Genomic DNA, 13,239 nt, shown 5'->3' with positions numbered 1-13,239 from the left:
ATAAAGAACTGAATCCAAAACGCTCTTCCCTCGTAGGCAAGTGTATGTTTCATTTATATTAAGAAATATGAGGCCAGGTGCGGTGGCTCATGCCTGTAATCCCAACACTGTGGGAAATTGAGGTGGGTGGATTGCTTGAGGTCAGGAGTTCGAGACCAGCCTGGCCAACAAGGTGAAACCCCGTCTTCACTAAAAATACAAACATTAGCCGGGCATGGTGACACACATCTGTAATCCCAGCTACTTGGGAGGCTAAGGCATGAGAATCACTTGAACCCAGGAGACGGAGGTTGCAGTGAGCTGAGATCACACCACTGCATTCCAGCCTGGATGACAGAGGGAGACTCCATCTCAAAAAAAAAAAAAAAAAAGGATATATGAGTACTTCTAATCTCATTCTATATGGGCCACTTAAACTTTTTTCAGTACTACAGATTAAACCACCATGTGCCTGGGAGGATGGAAAACAGTGTGAATAAAGGTAAAAGCATCATTCTGATCAAGAGCACCAAGTCCCTCCACCTATAAATCACACTCCCAAGATGCTGGTGACTACAGTAACATGTAGCTGAACACAATGCTGGAGGGTGATGAGTGATGGTGGCAGGTCCAAGTTTGGAGGAACCTGAAGCCTATACAATTTTGGGAACCTACTTACAGGAAAAGGAAAAAGAGTGACAAATACAAAAGTAGGTATAAATGTGAATACATACTTAGAACCTAGAAATAAATCATGACATATTTTTAGAGACTGAGAGATTCACGTACCTGTGAGACTTTTTTGGCAATTTATCAGAAATACTCGCAATGCATCCTGGCTTCCCCTCCCCAACTCTTAGTTCCCAGGCTCTCAACACAGAAAACCAAGTCCATAAGCTGCCCCAAGTCTCCAAATTCATTAGCTTCACAGTACATTCCCTCTAAAGCAAATAAGCAGAGTTTAGTAGGAAGAAAAAGGAAGAATTCAGGTCAGGAGTGGTGGCTCATGCCTGCAGTTCCAACTCTTAGGGAGGTCAAGGTGGGAGGACTGCTTGAGTCCAGGAGTATGAGACCAGCCTGGGCAACACAGCGAGACCCCATCTCTCAAAAAAAAAAAAAAAATTGGCCCGGTGTGATGGTGCATGCCTGTGGTACCAGCTTCACAGCAGGCTGAGGTGAGAGGATTGCTTGAGCCCAGGAGGTCAAGGCTGCAGTGAGCTATGATTGTACCACTGCACTCCAGCCTGGGTGATAGAGTGAGACCCTGTAGTAGAATGAATGAGTGAATGAATGAATGAGGGGGCAAATATTCAGCCTTATTAACTTATACATAATTTGCCTTATTCATGGTTGAAAAAGCCCTGCCAAGTGAAGGACTCTTCTACCCAGGACTGTGGGAAGTGATGCCCAACACATGTCATCTGTTTCCGTAGGATGAACACAATCTCTGATCAAGTGCTGGCAGGCGGAGTGTCTGTACGGCCTGGTCCTTGTGCTCCCTGATACAAAGTGAGCTTCCTCAGCCATGCTGCCTTCTCACACAGAAGCATTCACCTGTCACGGGCCTGAGTGACCTGTCACATCCCCAAAACCACCACCTTCCTAGTCCTTCTCCACAACGCCAAGAACTCACTTACTCACCAGATTGGTGAAATAGTAGCCATCCTCTCCAGTCATCAGTCGGCTTGGATTGCAGAAGCGCGTGATATACTGGATATTAGACTGAAGGCGTGGGGGGTTGCCCTTCAAAACAATGTAGATGAGGGTGGGGAGGAAGTCATCCGCTGACGCCGGCTCGTTCTTGGTGATCTTGATGGCATTGAAGATGTGCTTGCTGCACTTGGTGATGCAGGCCAACTTGTCTCGAGGCACACGCTTGGAATCCATTTCAATGATATCTACAAAGCAGAAAGGACAATATTTCCCAGGAGAAAAGAATCACAAAAAAGAAGCAATAGGAAAATCATGTTTTATCTCTAAAGTTATGAAGGAATCCTTATTAACCCCTTTTCCAGCAGTTAACTTAGTATATAATAACTTAGTAAATATGATCTCATACTCATGGAAAACAGAACCAAGAGCCAGGTAATACACAGTGTACCCTACAAGCACATTTCTCTAATCCTCAGATTATGCAATGGATACTCTTATTAATATTATCCATTTTAGGGATGAGGGGGCTGAAGTTCAGAGAGGTTAAATGATTTGCCCAAGATCATACAGACAGTATGTAGCAGGGTGGGAATTTGAAACCATGTCTACCTGACTGTAAAGCCCACACTTTTTTTTTTTTTCAGACTGAGTTTCACTCTTTGTTGCCCAGGCTGGAGAGTGCAGTGGTGTGATCTCTGCTCACTGCAACCTCTGCCTCCTGGGTTCAAGCGATTCTCTTGCCTCAGCCTTTAAAGTAGCTGAGATTACAGATGCCCGCCACCACACCCAGCTACTTTTTGTATTTTTAGTAGAAACGGGGTTTCACCATGTTGGCCAGGCTGGTCTCGAACTCTTGACCTCAGGTGATCTGCCCACCTTGGCCTCCCAAAATGCTGGGATTACAGGTGTGAGCCACCGTGCCTGGCCAAGCCCACACTTCTAATCACAATGTAAGCTGCCTTTGAGCTCCATGGAGAAGGAAGAAGTTGTCTGATGAAGAGTCTTTTTACTGCTTCTGTGCCTCTGTTACATTTTAGAATGTTTTCGACAGTCCCAATTTGCATACTGCCTTTTAGAAATGTGGCTACTACACAAAGCATCTTTGTATTGAATGTGAGAACGCAAAAATTAGCCGAGTGTGGTAATGTGTGCCTATGGCCCCAACTACTGGAAAGGCTGAGGCAGAAGGATGGCTTGAGCCCAAGAGGTTGAGGCTGCAGTGAGCTACGATCATACCACAGCACTCCAGCCTGGGCAACAGAGCAAAATCTTGTTAAAAAAAAAAAAAAATCCAGCTACTGGAATCCAACACACTTAGTTCAACAGTGGCCAAACTCTCCAGCATGTGGATCTCCACTAGCTACAGAAATCACAACATTCACACCTGCTGATTGGCAGAGGGGATCAAGCAAGGGAATAAACTTAATCTCAAAATAAAATTTTACTTCTCCCAGGGAACAATTTCTTTCTTTCTTTCTTTTTTTTTTTTGAGACAGCATCTCACTCTGTTGCCCCGGCTAGAGTACAGTGGCACGATCTCGGCTCACTGCAACCTCCGCCTCCCGGGTTCAAGCGATTCTCCTGCTTCAGCCTCCTGAGTAGCTGGGACTACAGGCACGCACCACCACGCCCGGCTAATTTTTGTATTTATAGTAGAGATGGGGTTTCACCATATTGGCCAGGCTGGTCTCGAACTCCTGACCTCGTGATCCGCCCACCTCAGCCTCCCAAAATGCTGGAATTACAGGCGTGACCCACCGCTCCCGGCGGAAAAATTTCACTACCCACAACTACCACTAAGTCCAAGCAGTGGGCTCTCATGAATGCCCACCCTTTTCCAACAAGCCTGGGGGACAGCGAAGGGTGCTGAAGCACGTGGTGACAGCACCGCTGGAGAGGCAGCGTACCTCTGGGGTTGCACATCGGCCAGCAACTTGGGACATCACAAAAGAAAAGAGCCAAGGCAGCTTAATTTTACACCAAATTCTTGCCACTAGCAGGAATAAATGTTTCAGACTCTGGCCAGGCGGTGGGGTATACCAAAGGGTTCTTTCAGCTTTTAGATCATCCCTGAGGTCAGCTTCCTGGGGAACCCTCCTAGGCCCATCTGCCATGAAAGACAACGTGTGGGGGACAGATGTGCTAGGCAGTGCACAGGCATTATTTTAACTTTTGAGTGCTTTTATTCCCTTACTTATGAGGCTACTGTGTGAATTACATAATTTTTGCTGTTTTATTGTTTGCTTCCTTTAATCCTTTAATCCTGGGTTATAATTATTGTTACATTGATCTATTTATTTTTCTTTTTCTACTTATATGGAACTTATTCTAAATAAGAATTGGGTAAGATTGGGTAAGATTTTTTAAAGCCATTTTTACTACCTTCATTTATCTTTAGCCTTCTACTTTTTATTGGTGATTTTTTCTCTCTCTTTTATTTAAACTACTTTCTTGTTAATCTTTATTTTTCAATGTTCTTTCATCTTGCATCCTGTTCATCTTTACTGTTGACATTTTGAAAGCGAGTAAAAAGTGAATTATGTTTTATCTGGATGTGTGGCTGCTATTGCCATAAGGCAGGGCTGGGGTGGAAAAAGGGAGAGAAGGGAAGGAAAAGGAGAATAAAGGAAGACAAACACCCCCAGGGATCTCTTCCACATGCTTCATCCTGCAGAGACCCGTTCCTAGCATCCTCTGGCCTGAAGGAATTCTTCGTGGAACTCTTTGGATTCCCATCCTGGTGTGTGATTCCATGATTTGCACTGCTTCCAAGTCTCAACTAGGAGACATGTGAGGAGAAAGCAACACACAGGAAACTCACTGCTGTCTAATAATTTCCCTCCCCAGCCTGCCTGCTATGATTTACTCTTCAGAGCCCTGCATAATTGCTCTATGTCTTCTCCCAGGGCTCTGCCTTCACATGAATAGGAAACACAGAGCTGAGTGTACGCTCCATCTCTGCTGGATCCAGGTGTCCAGGCTTATCTTTAATGGAGTTGTGAAAACAAAGGCTGTACCTCCAGGTCATGGCTTCTCAACATGGACACTCCTGACATTTGGGGTTGAATAATTCTTTGTTGTAGGGAACCATCCTGTTCATCACAGAATGTTTAGTAGAATCCTTGGCCTCTACCCACTAGGTGTTAGTAGTACTCCCACAGCTGTGACATTTAAAAATGTCTCCAGGCCTGGCTCAGTGGCTCACACCTGTAATCCTAGTAACTTAGGGAGGTGAGTCTAGGAGTTCAAGAGCAGCCAAGGCAACATGATGAAACTCTGTCTCTACAGAATGTAAACAAAAATTAGCTGGGTGTGGTGGCACGTGCCTGTCGTCTCAGCTACTCAGGAGGCTGAGGCGGAAGGATCGCTTGAGCCTGTGAGGTCAAGGCTGCAGTGAGCCATGATCGTTGCCACTTGCACTCCAGCCTGGGTGACAGAGAGATCCTGTCTCAAAAATAAATAACTAAATAACTAACTAAATAAGTAAGTCTCCAGATGTTGTCCAATGTCTCCGGGGGACCACTGGTGCCTGGCTAAGAACCACTGCCCCCATAGCCACACAGAAGTCATGCAGGTGGAGCCAAATGGGAAAGGGTGTCTGTCAACAGATGAATGGATAAAGAAAACATGGCACACATACACAGTGGAGTACTATTCAGAATGGGATCCAGTCATTTGCAACAACATGGATGAAACAGGAGGATATTATGTTAAGTGAAATAAGCCAGGCACAGAAAGATAACCATCACATGTTCTCACTCATTGGTGGGAGCTAAACACTTAAAACAACTGAAGGATGTTTTACCAGAAGGATGGTTACCAGAGGCTGGGAAGGGTAATGCAGGGCATGGGGGATAGTGGGGATGGCCAAGGGGTACCAGAAAAGTTAGAAAGAATGAATAAGACCTAGTATTGCTAGCACGACAGGGGAACTATAGTCAAAAGTAATTTAATTGTACATTAAAAAGTAATTAAGAGACTATAACAGGATTCTCTGTAATACAAAAGCTAAATGCTTCAGAGGATGGACCCCATTTCCCCTAAGGTAATTACTACTCATTATCTGCCTGGATCAAAATAGCTCTTGGAACTCATAAATAAATACACCTATTATGTACACATAAAAATTAAAAATTAAACAAAACAGAAAGAAAGGGAAACTTCCACCATCAGCCACAGGCCCTGACACTCTCCTTGTCCTAAACTCTTGGAGCTAAGAGGAGCTGATGATGGACTCTCTGATCCCCTTCCTGGGGTGGCACACTCTTCCTTTCAGAAGTCCTAAAAAGTGTTCGACCTCAGGGCAGAGGACTTGATGACTTTCAAAATTTTATGCAGTTCTCTTCAACAGACCTCGTATTTGTTACTTGTCAGCCCAGAACATGAGCCTCCTGCCCTAGAAGAACGTGACCCACACTGTGTAACTTAACGGGCAGCCTCTCCTATCGAGTCCCACTATTCATGGAACACAGCTATGCTTTCCTGATCCCTTGGGCCACCCACCTCTACTTTCACCACTGATGGATCACACAAACACTCGCTACCAGCTGTCGCCCAGTGAACCATGCCCTACCTGGGAGAAAGAGGCCAGGAAGGCTGGGGACTTCCCTATTAGCAACAGGCCGTAAAGGCTACGGTGGCTTGGACAAAACTCTCATAGAACACTAAATGTAAAACAGCTGATCTTGAACTTTCTAGTAAGAGTCAGGAAAAACACAAGTCCCAGGTCCATATTCAGGCTTTTAGAAGGCCTCCACCTTCAACCTCTTATGGGGTTCCCTGAGCAAAAGGTGCGGGGGGCAGAGTAGTCATGACCTACGCCATAGCCTAGCAGAAAAGCTTGCAAGAAAAAAAAACAATAGTATTGATCTGGGCCACTTGGATTCTACCTTCAGAACTTGCACAAGAAATTACAGAAACCAGTAATTTACTTAACAACAGGAGTTGACACGGGAAGATAAAGAGAAGCAGAACCCGAGAAAGTGGAAGAATCACATCAGCAGAGAATGCCTGGAGCAGACCCTCTTGCCGTTGTAGAGGCAGTAAGATAGCCCACTCCCTGGATGACCCTTGGGGCTAGGGTCCTGAAAGACTCCACCTCCTTTATAACCCTGATAATACCTTAAGCAAACCTCCATTTCTTCTGTAGCTTGGGTGAGTCTCTGGTTCCTGTAACAAAAGGAGCCTACTCGATGGCCAGCCTCCAACACTACTAATATCAGTTAACCCACTTCCTTTCCAGTAGAATTTCATTAACAATGTCTACATGAACAAGCCTTTCCAAGGCCTCTTTCTAATAAAGGAGACACTGGCCAAAGATGAACATCTCTCCGTTAAGATTTTTTTTTGTAATTTAAACGTTTGTGTTGCACTCTTGCTGGGTCATTCCCATGAATGAGAAACAAACCTTATTAGGAGGCTGGACCTGTCTAGAACGGCAGTGTCACATCAATTTGGGGAACTTCATTTATTTCCTGATCAAACCAGAAAAATAACTCACAGCACTTCTCTAACAACCAGTCAGAGGCATCATTTTACTACGTTACTCCAGCGTGGGGATTACCTTGCCTTACCAGTTCCCTTCCTCTATCCAAAATTATTTTGAATATATAAATGTAACTGAATCCTAAGAAATTTATTCTATCATGGAACAGTCAGCTGAATAAAAACTAAATAAAAAAAGAAGTACAAAAAAAAGAAAAAAAATTTATTCTATCTGCATTTGACCTTAGTTTAGTTTAATGCCCAAGAAACGAGACCATAATCCCTGAAAATAAAGGGGTAAAAGAGAACCTGCTCTTCTGAATGACATCAAATTCATAAAACTAACAATCTTACAAATCACTTTTACTACATTCCAATGTACCTTCGACAATCTGCATTTTACAAATGTATAGATTAATATTACAGTAAAATGTTAACTTTAAGGGGAAAACATCCCAATAAAAAGGCTCTTGGTTTCACTGACCTGTGATCGCCTTCACCACCATATCAGACACTTCTGGGATGTCTTCATTAACAGGGACACACAGCATCTGAGGTGTAACCCAGCGCAGGGCTCTAAAGAGAGAGAGACAGTAAACAAGAGCTCCAAGGATGAACTGTGGCCATTTGTCTTGTCACCTCCTTCAGTTTAGGGAAAGCCTGAGGCATCACTGACCACTCAATCCCAGGCCCACACACATCACCCCTGCAAGTACTACGAGCTCTAATGACGTGATGAAGCAGCTAGGATCCTAAAATGAGACTTCTGCATTTATCACAAGAATGGAAGGCCATCTTGCTGACTGAAATGACATTACGCAGTGCTACCAAGACTGAAATGCACTCAGTATCTGAAAGTGACCATTTGAGAATTGGCTGCTGCCTGTCCTCACTGCCTACTGCGTTAATGTCCTTTTACACTCAGTCCTCAACTTCTTTCTTTTTTGAGATGGAGTCTCACTCTTGCCCAGGCTGGAGTGCCAATCTTGGCTCACTGCAGCCTCTGCATCCTGGGTTCAAGCAATTCTCCTGCCTCAGCCTCCCAAGCAGCCGGGACTACAGGCGCCCACCTCTATGCCCAGCTAATTTCTGTACTTTTACGAGAGACAGGGTTTCACCCTGCTGGCCAGGCTGGTCTCAAACTCCTGACCTCAGGTGATCTGCCTGCCTTGGCCTCCCAAAGTGCTGGGATTACAGGTGTGAGCCACCACACCCGGCCTCAACCCTCAACTTCTGAGGCACACTGGAGCTTGTATAGGAGGCCACGGGCAGGACCACCATGCCTGAATCACTGTGTGTTTCCTGGTCCCACCCTAACTGCACTCCAACTACCCTGCTGCAGGTCTCCCCTCTTGCTTGGTTACTGCTTCTGTTCTGCATCTTGGTCCAGGGCCCCTCTAGTTACTTCTGGCTCCTGACCTTGGGCTCCACATCTTCAGCCTGCCCAGTATCAACTCCTCACTTCAGCTGTGAAACTTCCAATACAGATCTAGCAAGTACCAGCCCCTTGTCTGGAACCTGGGACTCCGAGTCCCTTCTCCCCTTAAAACACCTCATCAGCTCAGCCTTGGCCATGTTCCTGCACTTGGGTGGTCTCTTCCTCAGTGTCCACCGCAACTGGAGTACACAGTGCTGGGGCTCACCCCAGTGAGCCTGGAAGACTGGGTGCTGTGGGAAATGTCATCAATCCAATGCTAGTGAAAGATGTGACTGGGGAATGGTGAAAAATGCACACCCCTGGGAGGAATGAGGAAAGAGGATATCTACTGACTTGTTATTTTTTTGAGAAGGAGTCTTGCTCTGTTGCCCAGGCTGGAGTGTGGTGGCATGATCTCAGCTCACTGCAACCTCTGCCACCTGGATTCAAGCCATTCTCGTGCCTTAGCCTCCCAAGTAGCTGGGATCACAGGCGTGCGCCACCATGCCTGGCTAATTTTTGTATTTTTAGTAGAGACGGGGTTTTACCATGTTGCCCGGGCTACTCTTGAACTCCTGGCCTCAAGTGATCCTCCCAAAGTGCTGGGATTATAGGTATGAGCCACCGGGCCCAGCCGACATCCCCTGCCTTGATACGGATATTCACAGCTTCCCACTTGAGGAGATGGTAATGGACCAAGAACACAGTCCCCCTATTCCTTGGAGATTTCAGGGATTGAAAACAATCTCAAACACCAAACACAACTCTTACCAAAAGCTGCCTTGAGGGAGATGGATAGGTGAGGTCACCACATTCCTCGTCTTTCTTACACAACAGAGCTGCTTCCACTCTAAGGAAGCAGGAACATGAGCTATTGCTTTCCCTTAAGGTTTGAAACACAGGTGCATTATTTTCCCCCCAGTGTGTTCTTCCATTAGAAGGTAGTAACTACAAAGCAAAACAAAATAAGCAACTACCTGATTCTCTTTTGAATGGCAAGATCTTTCTTCTCATCATCAGTAGTTTCTGGACAGAACACATATTTATAGAGACGAGTCATGATGTACTTTTCAATCTGATCCATTATCTTCTCGACTCTTTCTGGAGGCACTGAAATAACCAGACAGAGAAAAGATCAAGATATATATATTTTTTCTCTTTTTTTTTTTTTTTTTTGCAAACAGAGTCTGGCTCTGTTGCCCAGGTTGGAGTGCAGCAGCATGACCTTGGCTCACTGAAACCTCCACCTCCTGGGCTCGAGCCATTCTCCTACCTCAGCCTCCCAAGTAGCTGGGATCACAGGCACACGCCACCATGCCTGAATAATTTTTGTAGGTTTTTTCTGTGGAGATGGGGTTTTACCACGTTGCCCAGGCTGGTCTCGAACTCCTGGGCTCAAGCAATCTACCTGCCTCAGCCTCCCAAAGTACTAGGTTTATAGGTGTGAGCCAGAATGCCCGGCCAAGAGTATATTTTCATAGCACTGTCTACACAGCAAAAAACTAATTTACTAGAAATAAATTAAACACACTCAGAACAAAAGTATAAGAATGTTATATTTAAAAATACGCTTAAAAAAAAAAACTTACCAGCTGGGTGCGGTGGCTCTACTCCTGTATTCCCAGCACTTTGGGAGGCTGAGGCAGGTGGATCGCCTGAGGTCAGGAGTTCAAGACCAGCCTGGCCAACATGGTGAAATCTCCTCTCTAATAAAAATACAAAAATTAGCTGGGTGTGGTGGCACGCACCTGTAATCCCAGCCACTCGGGGGCTGAGACAGGAGAATCACTTGAACCTGGGAGGCAGAGTTGCAGTGAGCCGAGGTCACACCACTGTACTCCAGCTTGGACGACAGAGTGATATTCTGTCTCGACAAAAACAAACAAACAAACAAACAAAAAAATCTTCTTCCAACTGTTGGGCTGCCTTCCACAGCAACCTCAGTTCTAACTGAAGTTGTCTGACAGGACCTAACAGTGTACACCCTGCCAAATGGGGAGACTTCAGCAAGGTCACTCCCTGTCCTACATTACAAAGGCATTTGCAACTCCCAAGACTGATGAATGCTGATGAAACTTATCCTTTCATTTTTCTGAGGTTTACCATAACACCGTAGAGCTCTCTGAGGTATACAAATGGAGATTTCTCTGACACACACATGTGCTAAGTATATCCTAAAGTCTAGTATCAGTGAAAGTTGAATCCATAAAGAATCCCTAAAAACTTGAAGCTCTTTTTTTTTTTTTAACTATTAATACAATAACTCACCAAAATGGTGATTCCAAGATGCAAAATTCATTTAGCAAAGCCTTCCAATAAGTTTTTTTCTTTCTCTCTCTCTCTTTTTTGGAGACAGAGTCTCGATCTGTTGCCCAGGCTGGAGTGCAGTGGCACAATCTCAGCTCACTGCAACCTCCGCCTTCCAGGTTCAAGCAATTCTTGTGCCTCGGCCTCCCGAGTAGCTGGGATAAGAGGTGCACCACAACACCCGGCTACTTTTTGTATTTTTAATAGAGGCGGGGTTTCACCATGTTGGCCAGGCTGGTCTCGAACTCCTGGCCTAACGTGATCCGCCTGCTTTAGCCTCCCAAAGTGCTGGGATTACAGGCATGAGCTACTGAGCCAGGCCCTAAGATGTTTTCGTCAGCTCCAGCCCTGCCCCAATGGAGTTATTAAATGTTACTCAATAAATTATCCAATTGCTCCTGGAAAGATACACATGGTATAGTTCAAAGGCACTGCTAAGTATAAGACCAGTTCCCAGAATGTCCATGAGGTTACAGGATGAAGTCTACAAACCAGCCAGACCATCAGAGAAAGAAAGAAATTGCTAAGAGACCGAGCAGTCATCCCTGTGCAATACCCGCAATCTCTCAATGGCTAACAGGGTTACCTTTCCCACGAGTTTGCATCCTTTCGGCCACATTGTGGTAGAAATCCTGAGCACACTCTGACTGTTCTTCAATGCTTAGATCCTGAAACAGAGAGACAAAGAGGCTGCTTGTAGCTGAACAAAGTGCAGAAGCACAGCTCTACATTCTAAGAACTTTCCAAAAGCCATTCCTTGTACTGGTAGTAAGCCTAAAAGTAAACACAGGTTATATTAATCCTGCAGGAGAGTAAAACCTATCCATTAATATTATTTCCAATATCCATTGTTGCCGGACTTTTCCTTAGTTCAGCCAAAGACGGGATCCTTGTCCGTCTCACAGCCACAAAAATTTAGGCTCGCAGGCGGTTTGAATGGTGAGTAAGACAGGGTTTTATTAGGTGAAAAGGAAGAAAAGGGGGAATCCGAGACACTCACCAGGCCAGAGTCCCTGCTAGAGTGCTTCCTGCCAGCAGCTAGAATCCTGGGCTCCACACAGAAAGAAGAGGGGCCAGGCTCCTCCCTGCTACAAATGGTGCAAACTTCCCAAAACTCCACCCCGGTGGGCAGGCTGGCTGGAGTTTTTCCGGGGACCCCTTCCCACCTAGCGGTCTCACCATGACCATCTCATTCTTTTTGCTAAATCTACATATTCTTAAATAGATTTAATGCATGTTTTGATAATTTACATATTTTACGTACATTTCTATTTATCTAATCCACTGAATCATTTCTGGTGGCTTTATAACACTGCATTATATTAACTGACTTCTTCGACTCTCCTCTACCACTGTGCATTTGAGTTGCTCCCCCTCTTTCACTGTTGTGCACTGTAGGTATAAATAATTTTGTAAGGACTATCTTCTTTTCGGTTCTCTGTCATATATTTCCAAAAGTGGCATTAACCGCTTAATATGAATAAACAACGTTATAGCACTAAGTATCTATTGCTAGCCACACTCCTCAGAAACTCAGTGCACACTGTCATTAACCACGTGTATGCACTTACTTCCCTATGGCCCTTACAACATTGGGCTTGATAATTTTTATTTGGTTTTACTGATTTTATAGGTGTAATATATGTATTTGTTTCTCACTTTCTGCCAAAGAATATTTAAAGTCTATTTAAAAGATAAATGCAGTTCAGCACAAGAGACTAGAAAATAAAAAGAATAACAAATAACTGTAATCCCAGTGCTCTGGGAGGTTGAGGCTAGAGGATCGATTGAGCCTAGGAGTTTGAGGCCAGCCTGGGCAACATAGTGAGACCCCATCTCAAGAAAGAAAAGAAAAGAGAAGAGGAAAGAAAGAAAGGGGAGAGAAAGGAGAGAAAGGAAAGAAAGAGAAAGAAAGAAATTTAAAAAAAATTTTAACAATAATAAGTAAAAAAAAAAAAAAAAAATTAAACATGGAGAGAGACCTAAAGCAGAGCCACAGATGACAAGACAGAAATGTTTTCCTGGAAGAAGTCTAAATTAGTCAAGAGTCAGCCCATACATCTGTCTCTAACTAAACTTTTTAGCAACCATCACTAGGATGAAAACAGTTATGTAATTCAGGGTTCAAAAGATGAAAGCAAACAAATTCTTCAGGTGAAATTCTGACACCAAAATCAAAAATTTCTCCCAACGGTTCTCACAAGGATGTCACAGTAGAAGAACATGAATAAGGCTGAGAACAAACCCCCAGGACCGGCTGTCACAGACCTCATCTACACAGGCCAATGACATCACACACCAAGGGCCGGTACATCCTGTGGAAGCCTGCAGCAGTCTGACCATCCGGCTTAACTCTAAAAGGATGGCAGGACACTTGGGGTCAGGAGCAGTCACCTCAT

General features: G+C 44.7%; 2 protein-coding genes across 20 annotated transcripts in view; one reads left to right on the top strand and one right to left on the bottom strand.

Annotated features, from left to right (window-relative positions):
* LOC100970879 (general transcription factor II-I repeat domain-containing protein 1-like) overlaps positions 1-1,610 on the top strand; it is a 34,374-nt gene extending 32,764 nt beyond the window's left edge. Inside the window, exon 7 of the mRNA XM_063605779.1 lies at positions 1,413-1,610. Within this exon, the coding sequence (XP_063461849.1) occupies positions 1,413-1,430 (18 nt within the window). The 3' untranslated portion in view covers positions 1,431-1,610. The remainder of the gene's footprint in view (positions 1-1,412) is intronic.
* LOC100993573 (rab5 GDP/GTP exchange factor) overlaps positions 1-13,239 on the bottom strand; it is a 76,906-nt gene that overhangs the window by 4,449 nt on the left and 59,218 nt on the right. For 10 of the 19 annotated variants that reach the window (XM_034964201.3, XM_034964202.3, XM_003814527.7 and 7 more), the window contains 4 exons: positions 11,427-11,508; positions 9,511-9,643; positions 7,601-7,692; positions 1,621-1,877 (listed from right to left, as the gene is read on the bottom strand). In XM_034964201.3, the coding sequence (XP_034820092.1) occupies positions 1,621-1,877; positions 7,601-7,692; positions 9,511-9,643; positions 11,427-11,508 (564 nt within the window). Of the gene's footprint in view, positions 1-1,620; positions 1,878-7,600; positions 7,693-9,510; positions 9,644-10,122; positions 10,240-11,426; positions 11,509-13,239 lie in introns of all 19 variants that reach the window. The other 9 variants (XM_063605770.1, XM_063605769.1, XM_063605773.1 and 6 more) reach the window with 1 other exon arrangement.

The sequence above is a fragment of the Pan paniscus genome, chromosome 6, assembly GCF_029289425.2.
Source record: "Pan paniscus chromosome 6, NHGRI_mPanPan1-v2.0_pri, whole genome shotgun sequence".
Taxonomy (NCBI): domain Eukaryota; kingdom Metazoa; phylum Chordata; class Mammalia; order Primates; family Hominidae; genus Pan; species Pan paniscus.
This window is presented reverse-complemented; position numbering and strand designations above follow the sequence as displayed.